At 43.5% G+C, this 23,551-nt stretch overlaps 1 protein-coding gene across 2 annotated transcripts in view; it reads right to left on the bottom strand.

The window, feature by feature from the left end:
* Window positions 1-23,278, bottom strand: part of mta1 (metastasis associated 1) — a 45,823-nt gene extending 22,545 nt beyond the window's left edge. For both annotated transcript variants that reach the window (XM_086156793.1, XM_086156802.1), the window contains exons 1-3: window positions 23,088-23,278; window positions 9,327-9,394; window positions 6,472-6,565 (exon numbers count right to left, since the gene is read on the bottom strand). In XM_086156793.1, the coding sequence (XP_086012919.1) occupies window positions 6,472-6,565; window positions 9,327-9,394; window positions 23,088-23,115 (190 nt within the window). In that variant the 5' untranslated portion in view covers window positions 23,116-23,278. The remainder of the gene's footprint in view (window positions 1-6,471; window positions 6,566-9,326; window positions 9,395-23,087) is intronic.
* Window positions 23,279-23,551: the final 273 nt, after the last annotated feature.

Below are 23,551 nucleotides of genomic sequence, written 5' to 3'. Positions count from 1 at the left end.
GGGTGATGCTTGCCTCCTTGCAGCTTTCGAATATGATACTTTACAACCACACGTTAAAAACATGGTGTTGAGCTGATATCTTTTGGCTTATCCATCACTGGTTCAAGTGGAACCAGCAGGCAAGGACGTGGCACTGCTCCCTGTAAAACCCATAAGTGTATCGTGCAGCGAGGCTGACCTACCAGCAGATATTTAAACTTTAAACAAGTTTGCCCCGAAGCATATTTAATATTCAAACAAATAGGGACGATTTAAATCCACATGTGAAACTGTCTAGCGCTCCCAGATACTATGCGAGGGCACAGGGTGAGGATTGTCATATTGTAATCATTGCTGCTGATGCAACCACAGTTCATAAAGCTCTGCAGCTCGGGATGCAAATGAGACATTTATCTTCTATTGAGGGATGCTCTCTGCCCAGCACAACAAACCATGAGCCTTGTCAAATATAGAATGGGTAACTCGAGCTGTACAAGGTGGTATTGTTACTGCCGGGGTGAAGGGTGTCAAATACAAACTCTCTCCACACTGTGCATATTATCCCCAACACGAGGATTGTTGACTTACACGTACAGAAAAGTGAAGACATCAGGTGCAAGGCCTCAATAAGGGCACTACAGTACTACTAGGTACTTTTTTTTTTTTTTTTTTGGACAATAAACGTCCTGCGCTCATTTAAACTCTATCTGCTTTATGTGCATCAGCGCACTTGTAACATTGTGCATTGTTTATGGCAGCTGGGAGTCACGTCTTAAAAATAGAAAACAATTTGGTCTTGGCAAATTCAAACGTTGGGAGGGAGGGGCCACAGAGGTAAAATGCCAAGTCCGCCAGAGGAGCTGACCACTCAGGAGGCCGCCTGGGCCACAGGGGAGGGGCTAACGGAGGAGCTGGGAGCCCCAATGAGGGAGTGCTCTGAATCTCTGTAAGCAAAATATTTGATCAATGACTCACAGTAGACACACATAAAGAAATACAGGCTTGCTCTCTCTCAACCACACACGCACACACACACGCACACGCACACGCACACACACACACACAGGCTGCCGTTCTTCACTGATCCATAACGAAACTGAATTAAACTTGCCCAATGGCAATTCCTATATCGGGGGGCCCTAGTGCTAAAAAACTGCAAGTCCATCATGCATACATAAGAACATGTGTACACACACACGCACCTACAAATAGTGAGGCTGAAGCTGCAGAAACACTGACAGGATACAGCCCACATCCATGCAGTATGCAATCACTCTTGCCATGTATATCTTAGATATAACGTGTCTCAAAGCCCCTCGTCGAGTGGCAGCAAGCAGGTCCAGGACCCGTGCAGACACAGAACAATGGTCATGCACATCACTGTGCTGTCCTGTGAGATGATGACAATGATGATGATGGAGGTGGTGGTGGTGTATGTGCAAGATTTGATTAAATAAAGATGAATTTTTTTTAAGGGTAAAAGGTGATAATAAATGAACAGCTTTGTTTCTATTTTTAAAATGTTCCAAATTTACTTTGTAGGAAGTCAAGGCACATTTCCACTATGTTAGCAGGCGCTGAAGTAAACCATCAGTAAAGTAACAAGAAGTCTTCCAAAGGAGCAGTATATCACTGAAGTAGCATATACTGTATTATGAATGACACAAACTGCTTGAGAATAATCAGACCTCTAAAACACACACACACACACGCAGATGGTGGGTGGTCCAGTAGAACAAACAATCTCCCGTCTACCATGATAGACCAATCCCAGGCCTCCTCTGTGGAAAATGCTTTCAAACGTTACACACACGCACACACACACACACACACACACACACACACACACACACACACACACACACACACACACACACACACACACACACACACACACACACACACACACACACACACACACACACACACACACACACACACACACACTATTTAGACTGCCACACCCAGTCAAAGCTGGGCAGGTTTGGCTAACCTGCCCAGCTCGATTGCAGTGACAACATTGCTAAATGTAGCTACAAAAAGTGTATCTGATAATAGAGAAATTAAATGACCGAGATTTTATGCCTTTGTTTCAAATTTAAATGTACATTTAAAAGTTGGCCGGGTTCTACCAGAAGGAGCTGGACAACTTCCCGATTGGCTGACTGTAAAGAGCGCTTTTCAAAAACACGGCTCGCGTCCCTGAGAAATGCTGGCGTTTCTCTGGCTGCACAACACAACACACAGATACAGACGAACAAGCAGAGTCACAGTGGCTTCACTCTGATCCTATTTTTGATACTTGCATGTACAATGACCTTAGCGTTAAAAAAAAAAAGGGGGACAAGCGATGTTGTTAAGCGATGTGCTTTCAGTGGATTGACCACCTTTGGCATTGAGAACTGCCTTAACTCTTAACTTCCCAGATTCAATGAGGCCACATTGATCTGCTATGATATTATAGCGTTGATGCTGATGGTGTGGATATCGCGTAGCATCAGCTCCCAAAGATGCTCTCTTGGCTTGAGACCAGGTGAGAACTAGTCAGTATAGTCTGAAGGGATAGGTGCTTTGTTGTGTGCTCGAGGAAAACCTGATTTTTAAAGATCTTTTTTTTTTTTTAATTTCAATAATGTCATATAGTAACACATCTAAGTGTCTGCTTTGGTATGAAAATCATGTCAGACAAGCAAAACAAATATATGTGACCGCTGGCATAAAATGGGAATTGTTTAACTTCTCTTTAAATGCTTGTCAGAGGCTGACTGCAGCGTTCATTCAAAAGAAAAAAAAATGAAAATAAAATAAAGGCAGAGTATCCGTAGTCTTTGCCTTTTCAGAATGATATCCAGTTTTTTAGCATTAGTCGCCAATTAGTTACACAACCACTAGCAGACTAGACTGTTGATACAAGACAAGACGGTGAGTGTTTCCGCGCTCAGCGATCGGGCTGACCACGTGAACGCTGCAAAAGCAGTGGAGACTCATCGGATCAACCCAGGTTTGATTTTTCAAACTTTGGGTTGCGGGACAGAAATGCGCCAATTGTCTCTGCAGCCTCTTTCCGATGCTCTTAGGTAGAATGCCCTGAACCTTCGACGGTTATCACCCTCTGCGTTCAGAGATGCTCTTCTGCTAATCTGCTAGGATGAAGTGGCAATTAAAGCCTCTCTATCACCTTTAGTCAGTCTGGTCATTCTTCTCTGGCCTTTACCGCATTTCACTGGAGGTGTACGTTGCTCAGACAACTTCAAACCAGCTCACCCTGCACCGACAAAGAAGCCAAAGAAGTGGCCAGTAGACGTAATCCCTCCACGGTTGCTGATATAGATGAGTTAGCTGAACAGATCAGATGCTTCAACAATTCCTTTAACATTTACATGCACGAAGGTTGTGTCGTTCGAAATGAAATCCGAAACGAAATAGCGGACATCTGTTCAGCGTTAAACCGAGTCACGTCTTTCTTTAGGCGATTCTTGTCTGCCTGTCACAGAACACATCGCATCACCGCAATCATTCATGGCTTTTAAAGTCCAATATTTGCACACAGAGTAGTACAGAAAACCGACAGGCTTTGCAGTAGGTTATTTTTGGTTCTGTTTCACATTAACTTTTTTTTTTTTCCGTTTTATTCCAGGTACTTCTCCTTTATGAAAGTCCCTCTTGAGAGTTGGATGAAATTTGAACTACCTGCGACCCAGCGATATTTTACAAAATGAGAATATGAAAACACACTGCTGGCATAAATGTGCAGGCTGTTTCGCTTGTAAAAATGGATCCGTACATGCCTGCGTGTCGATCCACGAGAAATCACATTGGTTTAAATAAGTCACAAAGAAAAACAAATTAAAAGATTCAAGTTTTAAAAAAAAAAAAAAATATGTGTACAATCTCATTTAAGAAAATATCCAAAGTTACTCAGTTATGTTATCAGATGTTGATTCGATAAATGAAGCCCAGATTTTTCTCTTTGTATCAAACAGATGTTAATCGGTATATTTTCATGAGCTCTCAAGGCCAAAGATTCTGGGGAAAGGCCCAGAACACAAGTCTCTGGGCATTGTGGACTTTTGTTAGTTGATGATGACGATGGAAATTCTGTTGATTATTACAATCCAAAAAGTTTGGATGAGTTCATACATGCATAAAAAGGCCAGGGGTCCTGTTTTGTGTATGAGAACACTGCCTAGGACATGGGTGGGCAAACTACAGCCCGCGGGCTACTTCCGGCCCGTTGGTGTTTTTAATCCGGCCCGCCAACGATTGGTACAGAATTCACACTTGACGTGAATGATTGGATGATTGGATCAATGAATGTGGGAGCTCAAACAGGAGATTATTTCAATTTGGGAGCTACTTGAGAATTTTCCTGAGCTAAATAACACAGATTTGCTTTTTGATTTACCCTTTACTCTTGACATACTGACACACATGAATGAGCTGGACGTGAAGCTATGAGGAAAAAACTGGTTCGTGCGTGAAATCCAAGCAAACGTCAGAGCCTTCAAAACCAAGCTGGCTTTGTTTCCAAAGCAAATGTCAGACGTGTCCGATATGTACTGTTAACAAATGCGTTTTTTTTTTTTCATATGTATTGTATCTTGTGCTGACCCGGCCCGTCTGTCAAATTTTAAAAGTCAATGCGGCCCCCTGAGCCAAAAAACTTGCCCGCCCCGGCATAGGATATAAGAAATGAATTTAAAAAAGGGTTTTTAGCTTTGCGACAAGTCCTCATAAGCCAGATACAGTGGATCAGTTGCATTCTGCTGTTATTTTTTGATACATGACAAGAGGCCTTTCCCTGTTCCTGCAGAGTAAAATCTCAAACAATTATTTTATATTGCTCAAATCAGTCAGTGGGGATCTGCTGCTAGAAGGAACTCTGTGTTAGAGAATATTTCAACAAATTATAGATACGTTTTGTTTTATTCAGCGTTTGAGATTTTCAAAGGACATGACAGTACGACGACCTCTGTTTAGATCTTGCAGAATCCTCTTTGTACCCACACTGCTATTTGCCAGGTACAAACAATACGTTACCCCAGATGAAGGAAAACTGCAGGAGTCCCGCTGAATCTTTCAAACATATTTTGTGAGACTAACTGTGACTATACCTTTGTTTTGAATTCACCAAAATTATTACTTTTACTCTGTTCAAGCCTTTTGAGAGAGTCTGGATATAAATATGTATCCAAAGATCGTCCCCCTGCTATTGATTTTTTCTAATTAGATCCATGGTAAATTAGAGGAGTCAGAGAACCAGAAAAAAAAACCCCTATCTGAGCACAGCTGCTCTGGAATACCACAAAATGGTGAGTTGAAGTGTTTGGCTTTCCCTGTTTTTGAATTCAAGGTAGGGTTGGGCAACGAAAAAAAAAAAAAAAAAGTGTAATTAGGAAGCTTGCTTTTTATTTTGATTTCTATTGTGATATTTGCATTTGTTAGAAAAATCACATGCCACACACACAGGCTTGCACACACGCGCACACACACACACACACACACACACACACACACACACACACACACATCACAAAGGAACAGAGTACGTCTCCTGCATAATGAGGAGCGGTTTAAAGAGATATCTGACACAGTATCAAGAGATCTGGCTCTTTTAAATATGTTTTGATTGGAAAATTCCTCTTTGTTCAGACTGACAATATAGGAAGCTTTTTCATACAAAGAGCCTCGAGTTTAGGAAAAACAGAAAGACACAAAACCTGTACTTCCTGTACCTGTACATGGCTTCTCCTTATTTCACAGTTTCTAAGTGTCCATCCAGTGAGTAGGCGACCTAATGTGTCAAGAATATGACTTAAGTGGAAAACTTTAAGTAGTTGTCTCTTGACCACAGAACATACTCAACTGACCCGTTCGAACCCTCTGAATTTTCATTTTCCCTCTGTTTCCTTTTCATCACTATTTTTAAATCGCCTATCATTATTTTCCTGCTTTTCTTTGAAAAACAGCCCAGTACCTGCAGCATAAGAAGATCACACTGCACTGCTAAGGGCAGAGCCTATTTGAAATCTGCCAGCAATTCAAAATACTGCAAAATTTTGCTCTGAGCACCGGTTCCAAAAAAAAAACCAAAAAAACGAGAGCCCGTATGGGTAAAATGGATGAGCAGACGTGCGCGAACACACGCACGCACGCACGCAAAGGTGTCGTGATACTGATACACGGATCGAATGCTGTCTGCAGCTCTATCAGAGTACGCGCTGTGTCTGGATTGTTTCTGCAGGTTAACGGTGTACAAACTCAACCTCATATCATTCCCTGATAACATCTGAAGCGCAAACAAGCCTCACAGTCACACAAAGTGACAAATACAGTTGTGTTTCCCAGTTCGGCGAGTGTCGTTCTACAGGTCGCATAAGCACCGGAACTTTACAGTGGAAAATAACCGCAGAAGGGCTTTCGGATGGAACAGGTTTAAGCCCGTCTTTGGCGGCCCGGTGTTTGCCGAGCAGGTTATGGTTGATCACTCACTTGCATGTTTGTCTGCCAGGGCGATGAGTGTGCTGGAGATGTCCCTGCGCCGGTAAAAACACACCACTTTGGCCTCCACGTTCCCATTGGCTGTCTGCAAACCAGAGACAATCGGCGTTACCATGGCAACAAGCCGTGCCGCACATAGAGAGCCCACACATACAAACACACTCACATAGATGAAAACCCATAAATGAGGCTCATTCTTAACTTTGGCTGCAATTGTAGTGTGAGATTATAGTCGTTCTCCACGAATTACAAGAGAGTGTTCCGGCGAGCGAGACAGTGTCGCGTGCTGTGGGTCCATCGTGGCCCTTAAATTTGATCCTTTCCATTATTTTGAGACAATTTTGAGAGCATGATTGACTGTGCGGAATTTCACAAAGCAAACTTTACATAACATTATTCAGGGTACAAATAAGTAAACAATGTCGAAAGCAATGCAGGCTATAAAATTGATTGGCGAGTTTACCTCCTTGAAATCAGACAAATAAAAAAAAAGATTTAAACATTCTGCCAAAGAACAAATCAAAATATGATAAACTGTAGTTCTCTGAAGTGTTCATATGCAGTAAATTATATTAACATTGCATTGTATTACAGACGAGGCATTCTTGGATTAGGAAATCTGTCACTAATCCCACCGTGGTCCAACGTGCGAGTCAGATGGCAGGGGGACGGAGAGGAAAAGCCGCGCTCACACCGCATGGCCTCCTATGAGCCGACAACTCGGAGAGCTCTTAGTCAGGATCCTTCAGGTCTTTGTGGTTTATAGACGACCACAAAAATGCTTCCTTATCTAGAATTGTTGATATTTTTAATGACTGCACATAGAAAAGGTGACAAGAAAAATGATATCATACACTGGACAGAATATTCAGTTTTAAGAGTGGATGTCCTTGAGGACAAGATTTTACCGCATTATGATTTGCAAAGAGGCTCTGAAAAAGAGAGCACGCATTTAGGAACGGACCGGGATCTTTCTTATTTGCACACGTGTTCGCAATTTCTAACCTGTTTACTTCTTATGGTCTGCAACCCCTAAACACAACAACACTATTCTGTGTTGCAAATGCACATTCCTGACCAACAGCCCCCATTAATACAGATTAACCCTCCTGCAGGTTCCTTCTCACGCCATGTCTGGCCCTCTCTTTAGAGCCTAAGAAGCACTAGCTTTTTGAGCAGGTAAAGGAAAAATAATGTTTATGAATTTCTGAAAACAAACAACAACAAAATATGCTCAACCAAGTACCAATTTTCTGAACAAAGATGGTGTCGAGCTGAGTCTCTGCAATGAAAATGCATTTCAAATCTGTTCGGATCGCAAAAAAATTGAATTTCTGCCAACACACTCCACCGTACAGATTCATCTGTGAAAGGATGACACTGACTGCTGACATCGGTAAACTGAAAAATGAAATTTTTAATGGCTCAAGAACAGGAGGTCAGGTCCAGGGATGTGTCATACTGGATGCCAGGGCTGTTTCTGCAATATACAAGTCAGTTTTTGACGGGCAATTACCAATTCACAAGTTTTATGCATGATGTATGTACAGTAACTTTTGCAGGGATCTAGATTCCCGTTCTGATTTTGCAATTACGTAATGTTCTATGGGTCGTACGACCCGGACTTTTCGAACAAAGATGCAGCTGAGAGGCTGGAGTCTGCATTTTTTTTTTCCACGGGGAATTATCTGTAGCCAAAGAACTCTCCGCCCTTTCCAAGAGCCAACTCACATGATTGGCAGCAAAGGAAGGACACACGAGTATCAGTAGCACAACACCGACAGAAAAGCTGGATGACTTGTGTTTCCTTTTTAACTTCCACATCAAATTGTGCCGCTGAGCGAGGGAAATTACGAGATGTTTGGAGGAAGACGGGCTCTTAGAATGTGTCAAATTATCATTTAGTCGTATTTTTACACAAAGGTGGGGGTTGTGTGGACTTTTCTCCTCGCGCTGTTTTACGCCGCCTAGACCTGCATCTCAGCCCTTGCAAAGATCCCCGCAGAGGAGAGAGACTGACAGTGACAGGCAGAATAAAAGGCTCACTCCGAGCTGTGTGTCAATCACATTAAACAGCCCGCATATTATCGAGCCCAGGCCTGGGACAGGGGACAGGCGGCAGGCACCTGTAACTAGTCAGTGGAGACAGCGCTCTTTTTCTGCCTCTTTGACTCAACAATGGAAAGGCAGAAGGGCAGGGTTTCACTGCTAGGTTTTGCACTATCGTCATGCTTCACACGTGTTCATCCGATGCCGTCTCTCTCAGAGTACTTTGCATTACATGGACATAAAAAGTGCAGTACATAAAACCTACATTCAGAATCGGTTCTAAACTAGATTCATGATTGAACGAATAAAGCCATTTAATGGTTGAAATGTTAATTACCGATTTAACTTTTTTTTTTTTTAAAAGTTTGGGCATTTTCCTCTGTAATCTTAGCACACTGCCATGCATACACTTCAAATATTTGCTTTACGACCAGCAGTTGTGAGTACTTCTAACAATCAGTATAATCTCAATGAATAAGCATGTATATTAATCTTATCAAATGATGTGATTTTCTTCTTCATAATACACATCAGCAAAATGCATTCATTCTCCCTTCAAGGCGGAGCGACAAATCTTCTATTTATTATGAATAAGACACAACTTAAAGCTTATGACGAGAGACGGAAAGAAAATAACGGAGAAAAAGTTCTTTAGTCAGATTGTCGTTGAACCTCGTGTGAGAAAGAAGGCATATCTAGACAGGCTTGGGATTCGATGGGTTGAGTCGAGGAAATCCAGTGAATGCACCAGTGCCGCATTCAGGGGTGTAAATCCATCCCCAACACACGCAACTCACCTTGTTCAGCTCCTCTATCCTCCTGATCAGCAGTGGGTTACTGGACGAGTTCTCAAAATAAACATAATCTGCAGAAGGAACAGCGAGGAGGAGAGGGAGATGGGGGGGTGAGGAGGAAGGAGAAGAAGAGGGAAAGAGAAATGTCAGTCGGTGCTCAGAGGCAATTCGAATATTCAGAGCGATTCTCGATTGGACCGAACAACAGCGGCAGCGCGAGGAGGCGACGGAGGAGCGAAACACAGACGTCCATTCAATGTTGCTTTAAATTGATTAGGCTAATTTTATACTCAGATGCTACCCTTGTAGGTGGGAGGTCTGACTGAATGAGATGTTGACAACACACACACACACACACACATACACGTGCACGCACGCACACACGCACACCTCAGCAACCCTTCTATTCAGACTGCAGCCTTGCATTTCTTGTCTTGTGCATTCACTGTTGTGTTGTCATTGTTGCATGTGTTTGCCTGAATTTGTGTGTGTGTGTGTGCGTGTGTGTGTGTGTGTGTGTGCAGCTCCTGGCACCACTCCAGGCTCGTTGGAGGCTTAGCTCTCACCAGGATGTCCCCACAGGCCCCAGGCTTGGTAGGGTGCCTGGTCTTAGCCCTGCATGTGTCTTGGCTGAGAGCTGTCAGATTATACTCCACACTTGGTAGGCTGCCTGGAGCTGGAACTATCCTCCCTTCACCCCGAGCCACCCCCTCCCATCCCCCACGCTCCCCCAGGCCCCGTCCTCTTGATCGACTCGGCCAGAGATTGCCTACCAGCCAAAACGCAATACAAACTGATTATTCCTTTTTTCCCTTCTGCATCTGCGAGTGTCCGGAGCTGACTGGTTTAGGCGTTCCCCTCGACGTGCAAGCTCAACCAGCCTCTGCTCATCTATCCTTCAATGCTGCAGCGGCTACTAGAAATTGGACGCTTGTCAATAGACTTGACAAACAGACAGAGAGAGAAAGTTTGAAGTTTCTTGCTTTTTCGATGCTTTTTTTATGCATTTGAAAATGAACTGGACCGTTGAGCAAGTTAATACAACAATACTGTTCCGCCCCCTTTCACCTCTCCAGACCAAAAATATATCGCAGACCCTGAGGATTATATATTGTTCAACCTCTGACTATTCAATGGAAATTAAGGCGTTTAAATTATTCTAAAGGAAAGCGCTTTGGAGCATTTCTTGTATTTTAGAGTCGATCCCCAGAGCAATGCAATTAAACCAATGTTTGGGTCCAGAAAGTGTGATTTCTTGACCAATAGAAATACTGGACAAATGACGTTCCAACAGAAATCAGCTTTTTTACACGTGCAACCAGGAGCTACCATAACGGCCAGGATAACTTTACAGATCACTGGCAAAATGCTGCATCAGGCCGTGTGGAAAACCAACATACAGCACAGTAAGAGCCCCAATTATGCTTGCAAGCGGGATTTCTATTTGGAATACCTTGAAGGTCCCAAAAAAAAGCATTAAAAGGTACAACCAATAAACCTTCTGAACAACAAACGGGACAATCACGCAGTCAGAAATTACTATCAAGCAGATAAATCTTAAGCTAGCCTGAGCCGCATACACCACACGTCACTTCCAAATCAGCGTTTATACCCCAGAGCATTTCGATGTCGAGTCCAAGCGAGAAGCGCTGCACTTCATTTTCTTTTGGCGTTTTCTTTCATAAACTTTGTCCTCCGAGCGCTTTCCATTGAAGAAAAGTAATAAGGAGTTTGTGATTATTTTTTTCAATCTTATTTCTTGGATGGCGGGAAGTTGAGACTCAGAAGACCAGGCATTTAAAATGCAGGCATCAGAACTGGTCCCCCTCCGTTCGCTCCGTGTTCTAATTCGAGCTAAAACTACAATCTAAGGACAGTCTGCAGCATTTTATCAAATATAAATTAAACCCATTTGGCATTTTTTCTTGATTTGACTTGAAAATGAACCTGTCCGAAGCAAATTAAAGATAAAGCCTTAAGCTAGGGGACGGCGTCCACTACTTTTTCCTGCCATCCAAGACCACAGTAGCAAAACCAAAACCACTGTTGTAAATTGCAGAAATAATGTAGTTACATAGCTGGAAAGCTGATTATTTATCTCGGAGAATGAAATGGCAAACTTACTGATTCAAAATAAACTTTTTTTTAAGTTAAATGGTCATACAACAAACAAAAAACACGTGATAAATATCTATCCACCCACACTATGAAATTAATGCAAAGAAGGCATATCACTTAATGTCTCCACCAAAGAAGCGCACACCTTAAACTTCTCCGTCGGGGGAACTTTCCGTCCACTATCCATATTGGTATTCCCCTCTCCCCCCACGCTTGAGAAAAAAAAAAAAACGAATAGATCAGGCTCACACCCCATCTCTAGGGATATTCAAAGGCAATCACAAATGCCAAACGTCTTCGGTTGAAGCAGCTAAAAACTGGCGAGCCGAATAATACAAAATACAGCGCAAAAGGTAATACAATCAATAAATAAAAAAACGAATTCAAGGTGTTGAACATCACTTGGGGGGGCCGTCTGTATGAAGATGAAAGGACTTATCACAGGCTCATTTGGGTTCAGCGACGCAGCAGCAGTATTCCAGAAAGCATTTAGAGTGCAATTGCCGCGCGGCTTCATCTGGCAACTACAGACACGTTATTCGCTATGAGAAGGAGAGCAATCATCACATCGTGCCTGTCTAATCTTCACCCTGTAACAGCTTGTTACGAGACCCCAATGCCACTGTGACATTGTTGTCCCACGACTGAATATCAAATAGGCCAACTTCAAATTGAGCGGCCCGGGCAGAAAATGAAGACAAGATATCTCACTGTCTTCGGCGACGGGGAGGAGGCGGCAGTCTGGGGTCAAAGGTTAGAGAAACTGGCTCGTGACTTATTGTGATCAACAGGACGGCTGTGACAAAAGGGACTCAGTATCCCACTAGGCTGAGGGGTGGATTGAAAAAAAAAAAATTCAAATAAGCTGGAAAAAAAACAGCGTTCAATCAAAATCATAAGTAAAAATATATTAATAAATATACTTAAATCCAACTTCTTTTCGGCACCAGTGTTCTGATCTGTTGATTTCTCTCTTTCCAAAGCTTGTGAACCATTAAAAAAAAAAGGAAATCTGAATTTTGAACTGATGATCTGACAGAAAATGCATTTCATAAGAAACTTAATGCTAACATTATTAATCAAAATGCGCAATAAATTACCTGAAAAGGTTTATTAAACCAAACCTATTACACTGATATAAACCAGTACAGAATAAGGGCCTTTTGTATCATATGAACTTCATTTTAACCAGTTTATTTATTTTAATATTCACCTGTTCGAAAGTGCATTCTCACGTGTTACATAAACCTAAAAATCTTTCTTAACTTAGATGAGCATTACTTCTAGACAAAATTAAAATAAGCTGTGATTTTACTGATGGAAATAATCATTACTTGGTTCAATGTCACTGACTGTGGTGTCCCCAATTCACTCATTTTGTCCAATTAATTAAAAGCAAACACAAGCTTGAATTTTTTTACACTTGACAGCTCAAACCGCAAAAGGTTACAGACCAATGCTCTTGATTCATCCAAATTCTCACTGTCTCAAAATCTGCTACTGTGAATTTACTGAGAGCAAAAAAAAATCTCCTCTTGATAACCTTTGCGAAGGTACCCAATTATTTTTGCCATCAAGCCATCGAATGTATAAAGGTTGAATTCCTTGCTGTTTTGGGGAGATTAATCCTCATTTGAGAGCGTGCACATTTACAGAACCTCGGTACATAATTAACTGAGGAGCTGAGTGATATAAGTATTATTTTTTTCTATGGTCGCAATATTGTGTATCTGCCCTGTCGGTCTTTACCCTCTCAGGCTCAAATTAAGTTGTAGTTGCAGGAAAAATCGGATATTTGGCTGTCGCAAATCTGCAACATCTGCCTGGAGAAGGTTAAGTCAAGCTAACATTCCATCGCATTACTTTTAATTTCTAGCGTAAAGAGTCGGTGAGAGAACGACCTGGGAAGGCGTGCATCATCCTGGTGATTTGAGTAGTAGGCAATGAGTGGGAGCCACTGGGCTGATTTAGCTCCACACCACCTTGTCAGCCCAGCCACAGTGGATCAGACAGATCACTGGCCTCCCGCAAAGGCGAAGTTGATTGATTAGTTTCCTCCGGCACTTCCATTTTAGTCATTGCGGCAGATTGAGGGTATTGAGTCATATCAATATCTACGCTTTAGAACTACACATCATAAAACATGGTAGGAGGGAAAATTGGGGGCCAAATGGGCAATTGGATTAAGCCAAATTTAAGGCAACAGGTCTGATTTGCGAGGAAATCGGGCTGTTTAGGCAAATCTACTGAACCAAAGTTATTCAATATCAGCATTTCCTGTGAGGCCAGAACAATATATAAATAGGTATTGATTACTGTCATACTATGATTCTATATTAATATATTCCCTATCTATTTTACTGTGTACTTTTAAATGAATATTTTATTTCCCCTCAGCAGATAAACTTAAGTTTTCAATATCAGAGGAAAAGGCAACGATTTAGTCACTTTCGAAAACATGGATAAGTTAGCAAACAGTTATGTAACGTTTTGTAAAAAGTTACCCAAAACAACACGAAACAGTCTGTGAAAAACATGGCCAGAAATTACATTTAAATGACTAATTAGATATATGAAAAAATATCTGAAAAATGTCAATTCTTGAAATTGCATTTCAAAACCAGTAAAAAGATATTAGTATCTTAAAATTTATTTGAATAATTGCCAAAGGCTTCAGCCTTATTAAGCTCTCATTCATTCTGACTTTTAATGTGATTGCATGCACTGTTACTAAATGCGCCTCATGGCATCTAAATTTAGAAAATTACACGCGTCAGTAGAACCTACATTAAACTGCCAATGTTTGAAAGAACTCTGATCAAAAACTTTTTTCTTAAACTGTAAAAAAATTTAATAAAATAAACAGTTTCATCTCCGACCACTGAAAAAGATGCTGACGTTTGCTTGCAGCCTTTAACGTTTGCCAGCTCTAAGGGACCCATTAATCATGAGCCAAAATGCGTCACGACACAGTAAGACCCTTTTTTTTTTTTTTTTCCTTTTTTTTTTGCTCGGTGACAGTAAACATTTTCGCTGTGAGAAGCGGGATACTAGACGCCGCCTTCCTTTTTCCTGGCTCAAAAAAACTTTTAAGTCATCTAGGATTGAATCGCTTGAAAGTTCAAGTGTAGCTTGAAGTACAGTAAGGAAATGGCAGCGCTGGAGGAAAAAAAAAAAAAAAGGGTGGTGGTGGTGGTGGTGGTGGTGGTGGTGGTGGCGGCGGCGGGGGTGAGCGCAAGTCAAAAGTGACAGCGGAGAGTGGCAGTTTGGACTTTCCGCCGAGCGAGAGGCTGCAGACGACTGGAGAGCGATGCTGGAGAGGAACTCAAAATGAGAGCAGCTGAGAGAGCAGGGCCTGAAGGCGCTGAGCAGCGTCACTCAGTCTCTCCGTTTCCCATCAGCCCTCCCGCTGCCTCAACCCAAGAATACCCCCCTCTCCCGCCCCCGCCGTCCTCCTCCACCCCCGCCCCCCCTGCTTCCAGCGTCAGCCAACCGGCGCGCTTTGGAGCCGATGATGTCACGGTGCAGTCGAGTTTAGCGCGAGCCAATCGCGGCACGTTACTGAGCCCCCAAAAACAGAGTTTGCAGGGTTGATTCAAACCAGGCCAGGGAGACACAATGATGGGAGAGGGAGAACATGAGATAGCTGATGGGGTCTGGGCGAACGAGATATACATGGACGGAAAAAGGGATTGGCGACGATCGGACGAGGAGATAAGTGGGGATCTTGATGGAGGGAGACGTGGACAATTGACTGAGACAAAAACATGAAGCAGAAATCTTAGACAATGAAATAAGTGTATTTATTAACGAACTCATGAATCTCCATCGTTCTACACTTAAATCGGAGCATTGAGGCACATGCGTTGCATCGCGTGTCACGTGGCGGACTTTGTGAAAGCCACTTCCAATCTCTTCACTGATTAGTCACCACAGAAAATTGCGGATTTCACATTTCCAAGACAAATAAAGGCCACATGTGTGGCCAGTAATGAGGGTGACAGAAGATGAAACCAGAAAGTGTGAAGCTGTTTCATAGCTGATTCCACAGATGGTTACAGGACAAGCGAGGCAATGTTAAGAGAATAGTTTCCACTAAAATGAAGCGAAATATGATGTTTTGCACACAAAACCATCTCTAGCTGGGATTTTCAGCATTGCAGATTTTCTCTCTCTCTTGCTCTGTCTTTCTCTCTCACTCTCTAACAAAATGTGCTTCAATTCTACCATTGTAATTCATCAAATTTTGGGTGGAGGCTCAAGAACCTTGAATAAGTGTCCAGCGCACGATTGTGTCTGTGTATTTGGCCGGTACATACTACGTTTCTTCCCGTGATAAGGGAGAAGAAGCGTAAAAAAGAATGAGGCGCAACAAAAGCGTATCGGTGACAAAATGAATTGAACTCCATTTGATGTAAAGGCTCTGTGCCAGTATCTGTCTGAGATCTGAAGATCATCTGATAATGGATCGACACAGTTGCTACTGCAAGCTCATCGGTTGCACAGATTTCCCAGCACTTGCTGCCGCCAGCGAGACCTGAAGGGAGTACACACATCCCAGGCTGGCACACGAAAACACAGGTAGCAGGGTCAAACCAACACATGGTCCAGGAGGAGAATCACAAATCGAGATTAGGGATGTCAGTTTCACTTAATTCTGCTTTCAATAGTCTAACACCCATTAACCAACATCTAAAGAAAAAAAAAAAAGAAAAAAAAAATATATATATATACCACAGAAGGCGCTTTCCACAAAGTTAGGTGCAGTAAATTTGCAAGTTGTTATGTATAAAAGGCTAAAACAGCCGTTGAGGTCCCTGGTCACCAACTGCCCTGCATGGACTGAATGGCTCACAATTAACTAAATTACCAGGTAACTGACAGTGGCGCATTAGTTAAGCGATTCCGAGCAAGAACGTTCCTGGTTCGATCCTGACAGGGGGGTTTGCTTTGCGGCTCGCGTGTTCTCCCAATAGTTAGTTAGGTTTCCTCCACTTTCATCCCAATACGTGAATTGGAGACCCTAAATTAACCCTAAATCAAGGCTTGTGAATGAGAGACTGAATGGCTGTTTGTTGTGACCTACAGGTTACCAGTCCGGGGTGAACACTGCCTCTCGACCAGTGACAGCTGGGACAGGCTGGAGCCCACCCGCGCCCCCGAGTGCAGGATAAGCGGTATAGATAATGAATGAACCAATGGGATGTGGCTATTGAATGTCATGGCCCCTGTTCACAGTTACTGCATGGACTTCTTGAGTTTCTTCAGCCCGTGCACTGCAGAACTTGATGAATTTGCGCAACCATGAATACATATTACTTCAAAAATCTAATCGGACGGTTCACACTCTCGAGACGAGCACGTGAGACTCCCTGCAGATCGAGTGTCTACTCTAACCTGTTAACCTGATTGCGCTGTAAAAAAATTGAGAGAACACAGACTTAGAGCTGTCCTGCAGTCAACACAGGTGCTACTCTAAATTCACTCTTCTTCTGCCTAAAGTAGTTTCACACATCAGTCCAGCAGCCAGAGATCCTCCGCTACATGTACCTAACTGAGGAGCAGCATCATAGTTAACATATTTGGAGAGCTCAGAGAATTCACTACATTTAGATCCTTGGTTCTTTCCTCTTCTTTTCCTCCGGCAGTGTTTGAATAAATTAACCAAGAGGCTAACTGCATGACAGTTTGAAATAATTTTTACGATAGAGGAAAAATTCATATAGGATAAATATAACTGAATGTCTTGGCTCGATATATCTTTGTACACGCATGAAAGCAAACTTGCCAAAATGCTATCATCCAGAGAGAAGCAGTTGGAACGAAAAGAAAGGTTGTGATACCGATATAAACGCCACCCCGCCCTCACCACTGATTCGACACTTTCCTTGGAATATGCACAAAAATATTCACAGAGAAATCAACATCAAACTGTTAAGAAATTTTGACGGTTGACATAAGTAAGCTGTGGAGGACTTGGGTCTAAACAATCCGAGGGATTGTACTGCGCTCAGGGCCAAGTCCATGTCCTGGGCAGTTTCCAGAACATGTATGAACAATCTTGAGTGTATAAAGTTCTGAGGGCTTCCTGTGAGGTGCAGAGGTGTTGTGGGAATATGGAATACCACAAATGACAGGGGAAAGGCTTTGACTAGAGTTGGGATGGAGGCCAGAAATGGAAAAAGTGGACATCCATCTACACGTGTCCACACACCCCCAACCCTCCCAGCCCCACTCCAACGCTCACTCTCACTCTTGCTCTCTCTCTCACAGACACACACACACACACACACACACACACACAGGTTGAGTCTTCTGGTGTGAGCTACAACGGTGATTCACATTGTCGTAGCATGGATGACGTGTTGAGTGAGATAAGGATACGGAGAATACAGTTAGTTGGAGGAGGCTGATTCGCCGTGGCGACCCTTGAGGGGAAAAGCCGAAGAGGAAAAGAAGAAGGAGAGGAATAGTATGGATGATGTTTCCACAGTAACGGCAAGTAATTGTATCTTGTGATTCATCTTGCACCTTGTTTTTACACTTATGAATCATTCACTCTCGCTGAGATCTACTCAACAATCTATACCCTCATGTTTCCTTAATGAAGAAGTTCAAATCTACACTCAGCCAACAAATGGATGCGTACTCACATGATTTCAAAATTTCTCATACAATAAAACAAAACAAAACACCTGAATTAAAACCAGACCAGCTTGACAACATTTTTAGGAAATGAAATGTATAAACTTTGATGAGCATCATCATGTCAGATTATGTCTATCGACACTGGTGTAAAACAGATGGTTCTGTAACTGGCTGAGGCACCACGCCACTGGTTTGACCATCACGTGATGCAAATACAGCCTCTGGACGCGAGTACGCCCTAAACTTGGGACAATTTTTAACAAATCGTGGTTGAAAAGTGGCTTCATGTGGCAATTTTGGTTTGCCATGCACGGTCACACTCTGTGCCACCCACCGCCACGAGTAAATTATAAACCTGTGGGAATCATTGAATCAATCTTCTTTGTCTCTCTTGAATTGCAGATACCTCAACAATGATTTCTGAAAGCAGAGACATGTACGGAGCCAATTGTTACGATTTAAACCAAGGCGATATCTCTGGCATATCAAACCGTATTTATGGGTAAAAGGGTAAAACAAACCTTGCTAATTATTTTCCTCTTCTGTGCATTTTCGCCCACATCAGCCTGCCAGTGCAAAGCTGCTCTCCCAAATAACAGCTGGACATCACAGAGAAAAGTTTCCACCGCATGTGTGAGTGAAAATGAAAGGGGGTGCGAGTCTTTTTAATTGTGGCCTTATTGCAAGAAAAACAAGACAAATTAAAGACAGGTTTGCTTACCTCGATTTGTTGCAAACCAATCAATCAGCATCATTTCTTTGTGTGATGGGCAAAGAACAGCTGTGACAAAATTCAACCAGCAGCTTCTCATTTGAACCAGCGCCGACCGTTACCAGCTCAAAACACAAAAGACCCTGGATGTATTCCATCCTCTGCCGCTGTGTAATTATTATTACAATGCAGACTGGGTATCTTTGACAAATGCATTATAAAGAATTTGAACAATCTTAACTAGTTTCTGGGCTGAGGCTATGATTTCATAGCTATTTCTAAAGATGCCACCACAGCTCTGTGACAATAACAGTGACCTGATTGTGACACTTTGTTTACACAGAAACGACACAATACTGGCGTAGCGCCTGTCTGGAGGTGCGACGTGTTAACGCAACAGCGTCCATCTTTTGAACGGGCCGCTACGCCATTCTGTCTGTCTCTTTTACCGCCACGCGGCGACAACCTCGGTTGCCGTTCCACCATTCCCCCCCATCAACTTTTATACATATGTTGAAACGGAACTACATTGTAACATTCCGGCTTGAAAATGCTGTGCAAAAGAGGGAGCTATAAAAACTTGCGGCAACTAAACTGCTACCGCCCATCTGTCCTGCACTTGTGCTTCAGCAATAAAAGCAGCTTATTCTTGATTAATCAGCAAACGAGCAGGTTGTCAGCTCGCAGACCTGATCTGTAATTCATCATAACGGTGGCACGAGCAAGATGTGAAAGGTTTAATCGCATCCTGTGTACTGCGACAGCTGACATTTGCCCTCCACAGTTATGCGATGATGGCAATCAATTAGCTGTTGCGCATCTGTTTAAATGACTATCCAGAATTTGGCAAGATGGCAGCAGGCAAGACTCAGAAATTTATTTACACTTCCCGGACCTGAGAGGGCCAACTAGTGCCATGGGAAATTAACGCCAGCCAACAGCTCCCCCCAAATCTCCCCCCCCAAAAAAGGTGGGCGCCGTCAAAGTTAGTCAGTTGTTAAATTAGTAAACACGAAAACACCTTTAAGCAGATTCAGAATCTCAAGCAGCAGTGAAAAGCTAAATCCTTACCAGCAACCAAGACATGTGGGCAGTGGGAGCGACAAGGTTGCCAATTTAGCAAAGCCTGTGCAGGTCAATACGACGGCCTCGTAGGTAAAGCGTCAAATCTCATCCCGAAGTGTCCGATTTTGAGGGAGAAATGTGGCGGCCGGACTTCTTTTCTTTCTGACAATTTGCGCCCAAGCACTCTTTATCTGGGCCAGCCTCTCTTTCCCTCACACCACTTGGATGATAAGACCCATGATGCGGCCTATAGTTAGTCACCAGCATTTCCCTGTCTGTATGCAGGGAAGCGCAGGGAAAGAGGCAACGCAGGCGCAGGAAGAGGGGCTTGTGGCCTGCACGGCAAAAACAAAGACATCAAGGACGACACAGGCAGCTTTTGTCTGTGGTTCATTCACGGGGGGAAGTCGTTGCTTTTTGCAAAGGCGATCCAGCAATTGTCCTGTAAAGTAAAGGCCCTCTTCCGAAGGGTTGTTCATAAGCTGGGCTGAGTGGATGTCCGGTGAACCGCCGGCATATTTTGGGCCTCAACTGTGCTTGTTTTTAATAGTGTAATTATTGCATGATGCATATTTCATGGCTTTTAGCTCCAGATTCATTTAATTAATCAGGCCAACATGATTTCTGAGAGGACGAACAATAGCTTAAAAATTCAGTATTGCATCGATGAAGAAGAAGGAGATACTTTTAGCAGGCATCACTTCATTAATATAGATTTATTACATCTACTGCGTAAAAACGGTGTCCTGAATTAACATCCAGACCCTGCATTTTCATGAAGGGACCAAAATCACCTATTTGTAAAACCTTTAAAAAAGTTAAAATAAAGGATGTAAAGTCCATGTTAATCTTGCATCTGGAGCATCGAGTTTCACCACGACCAAGTTAGACACAGCTTAACTAGTTGGGACCTACAGGCTTGATTTGATTATGAATCAGAATACGGTGTCTTTTAAAGGGATTTGCCTTCAAGTCGATTCGCACCATCATCTAAACAGCGAGTGGAAAGATGATATTTCTGAAAGTCTGCATGTGATGCTGTCCTGCTTCCAGACAGAATTGACAGTCTAAGTGTAAGTCTGTCAACTTTTCAATGACTATATACCGATTCACTCCTTTGTCCTCTGTTCAAACTTGTTAATAGCTGCCATTTTACAAGGTCGTCACTGCATTTCACACTAAATCTTTCATGGTGTCGCGCCAATGAGGGCGGAGTAACTCTCTGTCAAGGTGGTGAAGGTTTTCTGGTAATTTCATTTAACAACTATATTGGAGTTTATATTTAAACAACTGAAAAGACAAACGGAGTCAAACAGCGATGATTGTATCGGAATCACACAACAACGAAGACACAACAAAGCGGGTCCCGGGAAAATGAAAGATAGAGCTTTCATTGATAGATGTTTTTTTGCAAAACAGCCTTTGCACCCGGCTCTTTTTAATCTTTGAAAAGACGTAGCCTATTAACCGCCATCTTACGACGGACCTTACGTCAAGACTTGTGGTCACGGTGGAATTGATTCGGCAAGCTCGACCTTCCTAGCATTAGAGCTACTCGATCTCGATTTAGAACTTACATTCGAAGAAGGTTACATTCGAATTTGTGAACTGGCTGTTGCAATCCTACGTTAATCGTCATATTGACTTTTTGCGGCGTCTTTTGACTGCGCTTTTGCATCCGAGCAATGTGCAATGTATTCTGTGTGTTTTCACTGTTGCTCATCAGCCATTACAGTGCGCTTTAATATGAATCTAGGCTGGAATGACAAATTCACAAAACAGTCTCCAGAAACTAGAGGGGAAAAACTCGCACACAAATCACGCATCACCAATTCCTCAGCTCCTACGGACCAGATTTAAACTCGAGTCGTCGAAAGACGACGACAAAACGGGAGAAGCCGAATGAATTCGACGATATTTTGCCAGAGAAGTGTTCCATTTCTCCCCCGTCTGGGTGAAATCCCGCTCTCTCTCAGGTAGTCTTCCTTTGGCGAGATCAGAGGGCTGAGTCGATGCAGGTATAAACCGAGAGCCCTGGCATTGCCCGTTCCTCCTGTGGAGGGTTCGCCCCAATATGAAACTAATCGCTCACTTTGACCCCCCACTCTGTCACCGCATCTGCACACTTAGTACAGAAAGACAACCTCGTCTCCCCCCTGAGGCAGACGAAAAATAAATAAATAAAATAGCGGTGCAGTATGACATGATTAAGGTACATCGGGTTTCCGTCGCTGCACGCCAATGTTCTCCACCATTCCGACGCTTGAAGTGAAGCCACATGAAGTATAATATCCGTAACTAGCGAATGCACGCTACACCTTATTGTTCTCAGCCCAAGGTTCTCCCAAAAGAGGAACCATATTCTACCAAAGCCATGACTACACCGGCGTCCGTCTTGCGACCATTGCACAGTTCCTAAAAAGGATGCGATGCCAGGCAACATAAGCTGAGACCGAGTGGGAGGGAAGAGGTGAATCTTAATTGGCTTTTCAGGGATGCAAAGAAAGACATATGTCTGTGTTAGAAATGTTCGAACATGCTGCGGGACTCATTTGCATCTCTCTCCAGCTCTAGACTTGTGAGTTTGGCTTTGTTTGAACTTATTTTATCCTTATGTATGTCGACGCGCTTTCTCTGTAAAAGCATCCAGCCTTTTCTGATTTGCAAGTTTAGAGGAGGGGGGGGGGGGGTCAGGTCATTTCGCTGTTTGGAGCTTTGGTCCGGACGACGGTTACAAACTTTTTCGCCGTGTTATCTCGAATATATTCCAACGTCATGCATGTAACTCCGGGTGCATCATCACATCGAAGTAGTCTGCCAGTTTGTTTAGGGGGGCGGTGGTGGTGGTGGTGGTTTAGGGGTTGATCCATCTGAAGTTACAAGCAACGCACAAAAGAAACGAGGGGAAAGCGGCAGCTGCTCTACTCTTCATCACCATCCTCCCCTTTCGCCCATTCAACCATCATCATCCGTGTGACACACGCGCACGCGCGCGCGCGAGCACACACACACACACACACACACACACACACACACAGGAGGGGGTTGAAAAAAAAAAAAGGGGAAGGGAGAGACGGGACCACGCTTCTCCGGCGAGAGACACGGCCACACTCCGCGGCGGATCCACGGAAGAGCGACGTCGGATAGCGCGGAGGACCACGAGTGCCCCCTCCCTCCCTCCAACCCCAACGCCCCCGCCGCCGCCGCCGCCGCCGCCTTACCTCCAACCCGGTACATGTTGGCTGCCATGGCTGCCCCGGTCCCTGGCTTCCTCTCCGGGCGGAGGGCTCCGGCTCTCTGCTCGCTCTCTCTCCCTCTCTCTCTCTCTCTCTCTCTCTCTCTCTCTCTCTCTCTCTCTCTCTCCTGGTGCTGCCGGAGCTGTTAGCACTGCCGCCGCTGTGTGTTGGAAAATGGTGGATGGATCAATACGAAACAGACGAGCCTGGAGACCTTAAAGAGACAGCGCACTTTGTTATTTTTTTTTCTTCTTCTTTTTTTTTTTTTTGCCCCCTCCCTTCTTCTTCTTCTTTTTTTCTTTCTTAAAGCGGAATTTCGACTAGCGGGCCCGGGTTCGGGCTTTTTTTTGGGGCGGTGGTGGGCGGCTCCGGTGGGCCGTTACGGCTTCCAGGAAATAGCCGCCTCCAGAAGTGAACGTGAACGCCGGCACATGACGTCATCACCTCGG

The sequence above is a fragment of the Fistularia commersonii genome, chromosome 1 (genome assembly GCF_037954325.1).
Source record: "Fistularia commersonii isolate RoL2024-O1a breed Wild chromosome 1, RoL_Fcom_v1.0, whole genome shotgun sequence".
Classification (NCBI taxonomy): domain Eukaryota; kingdom Metazoa; phylum Chordata; class Actinopteri; order Syngnathiformes; family Fistulariidae; genus Fistularia; species Fistularia commersonii.
This window is presented reverse-complemented; position numbering and strand designations above follow the sequence as displayed.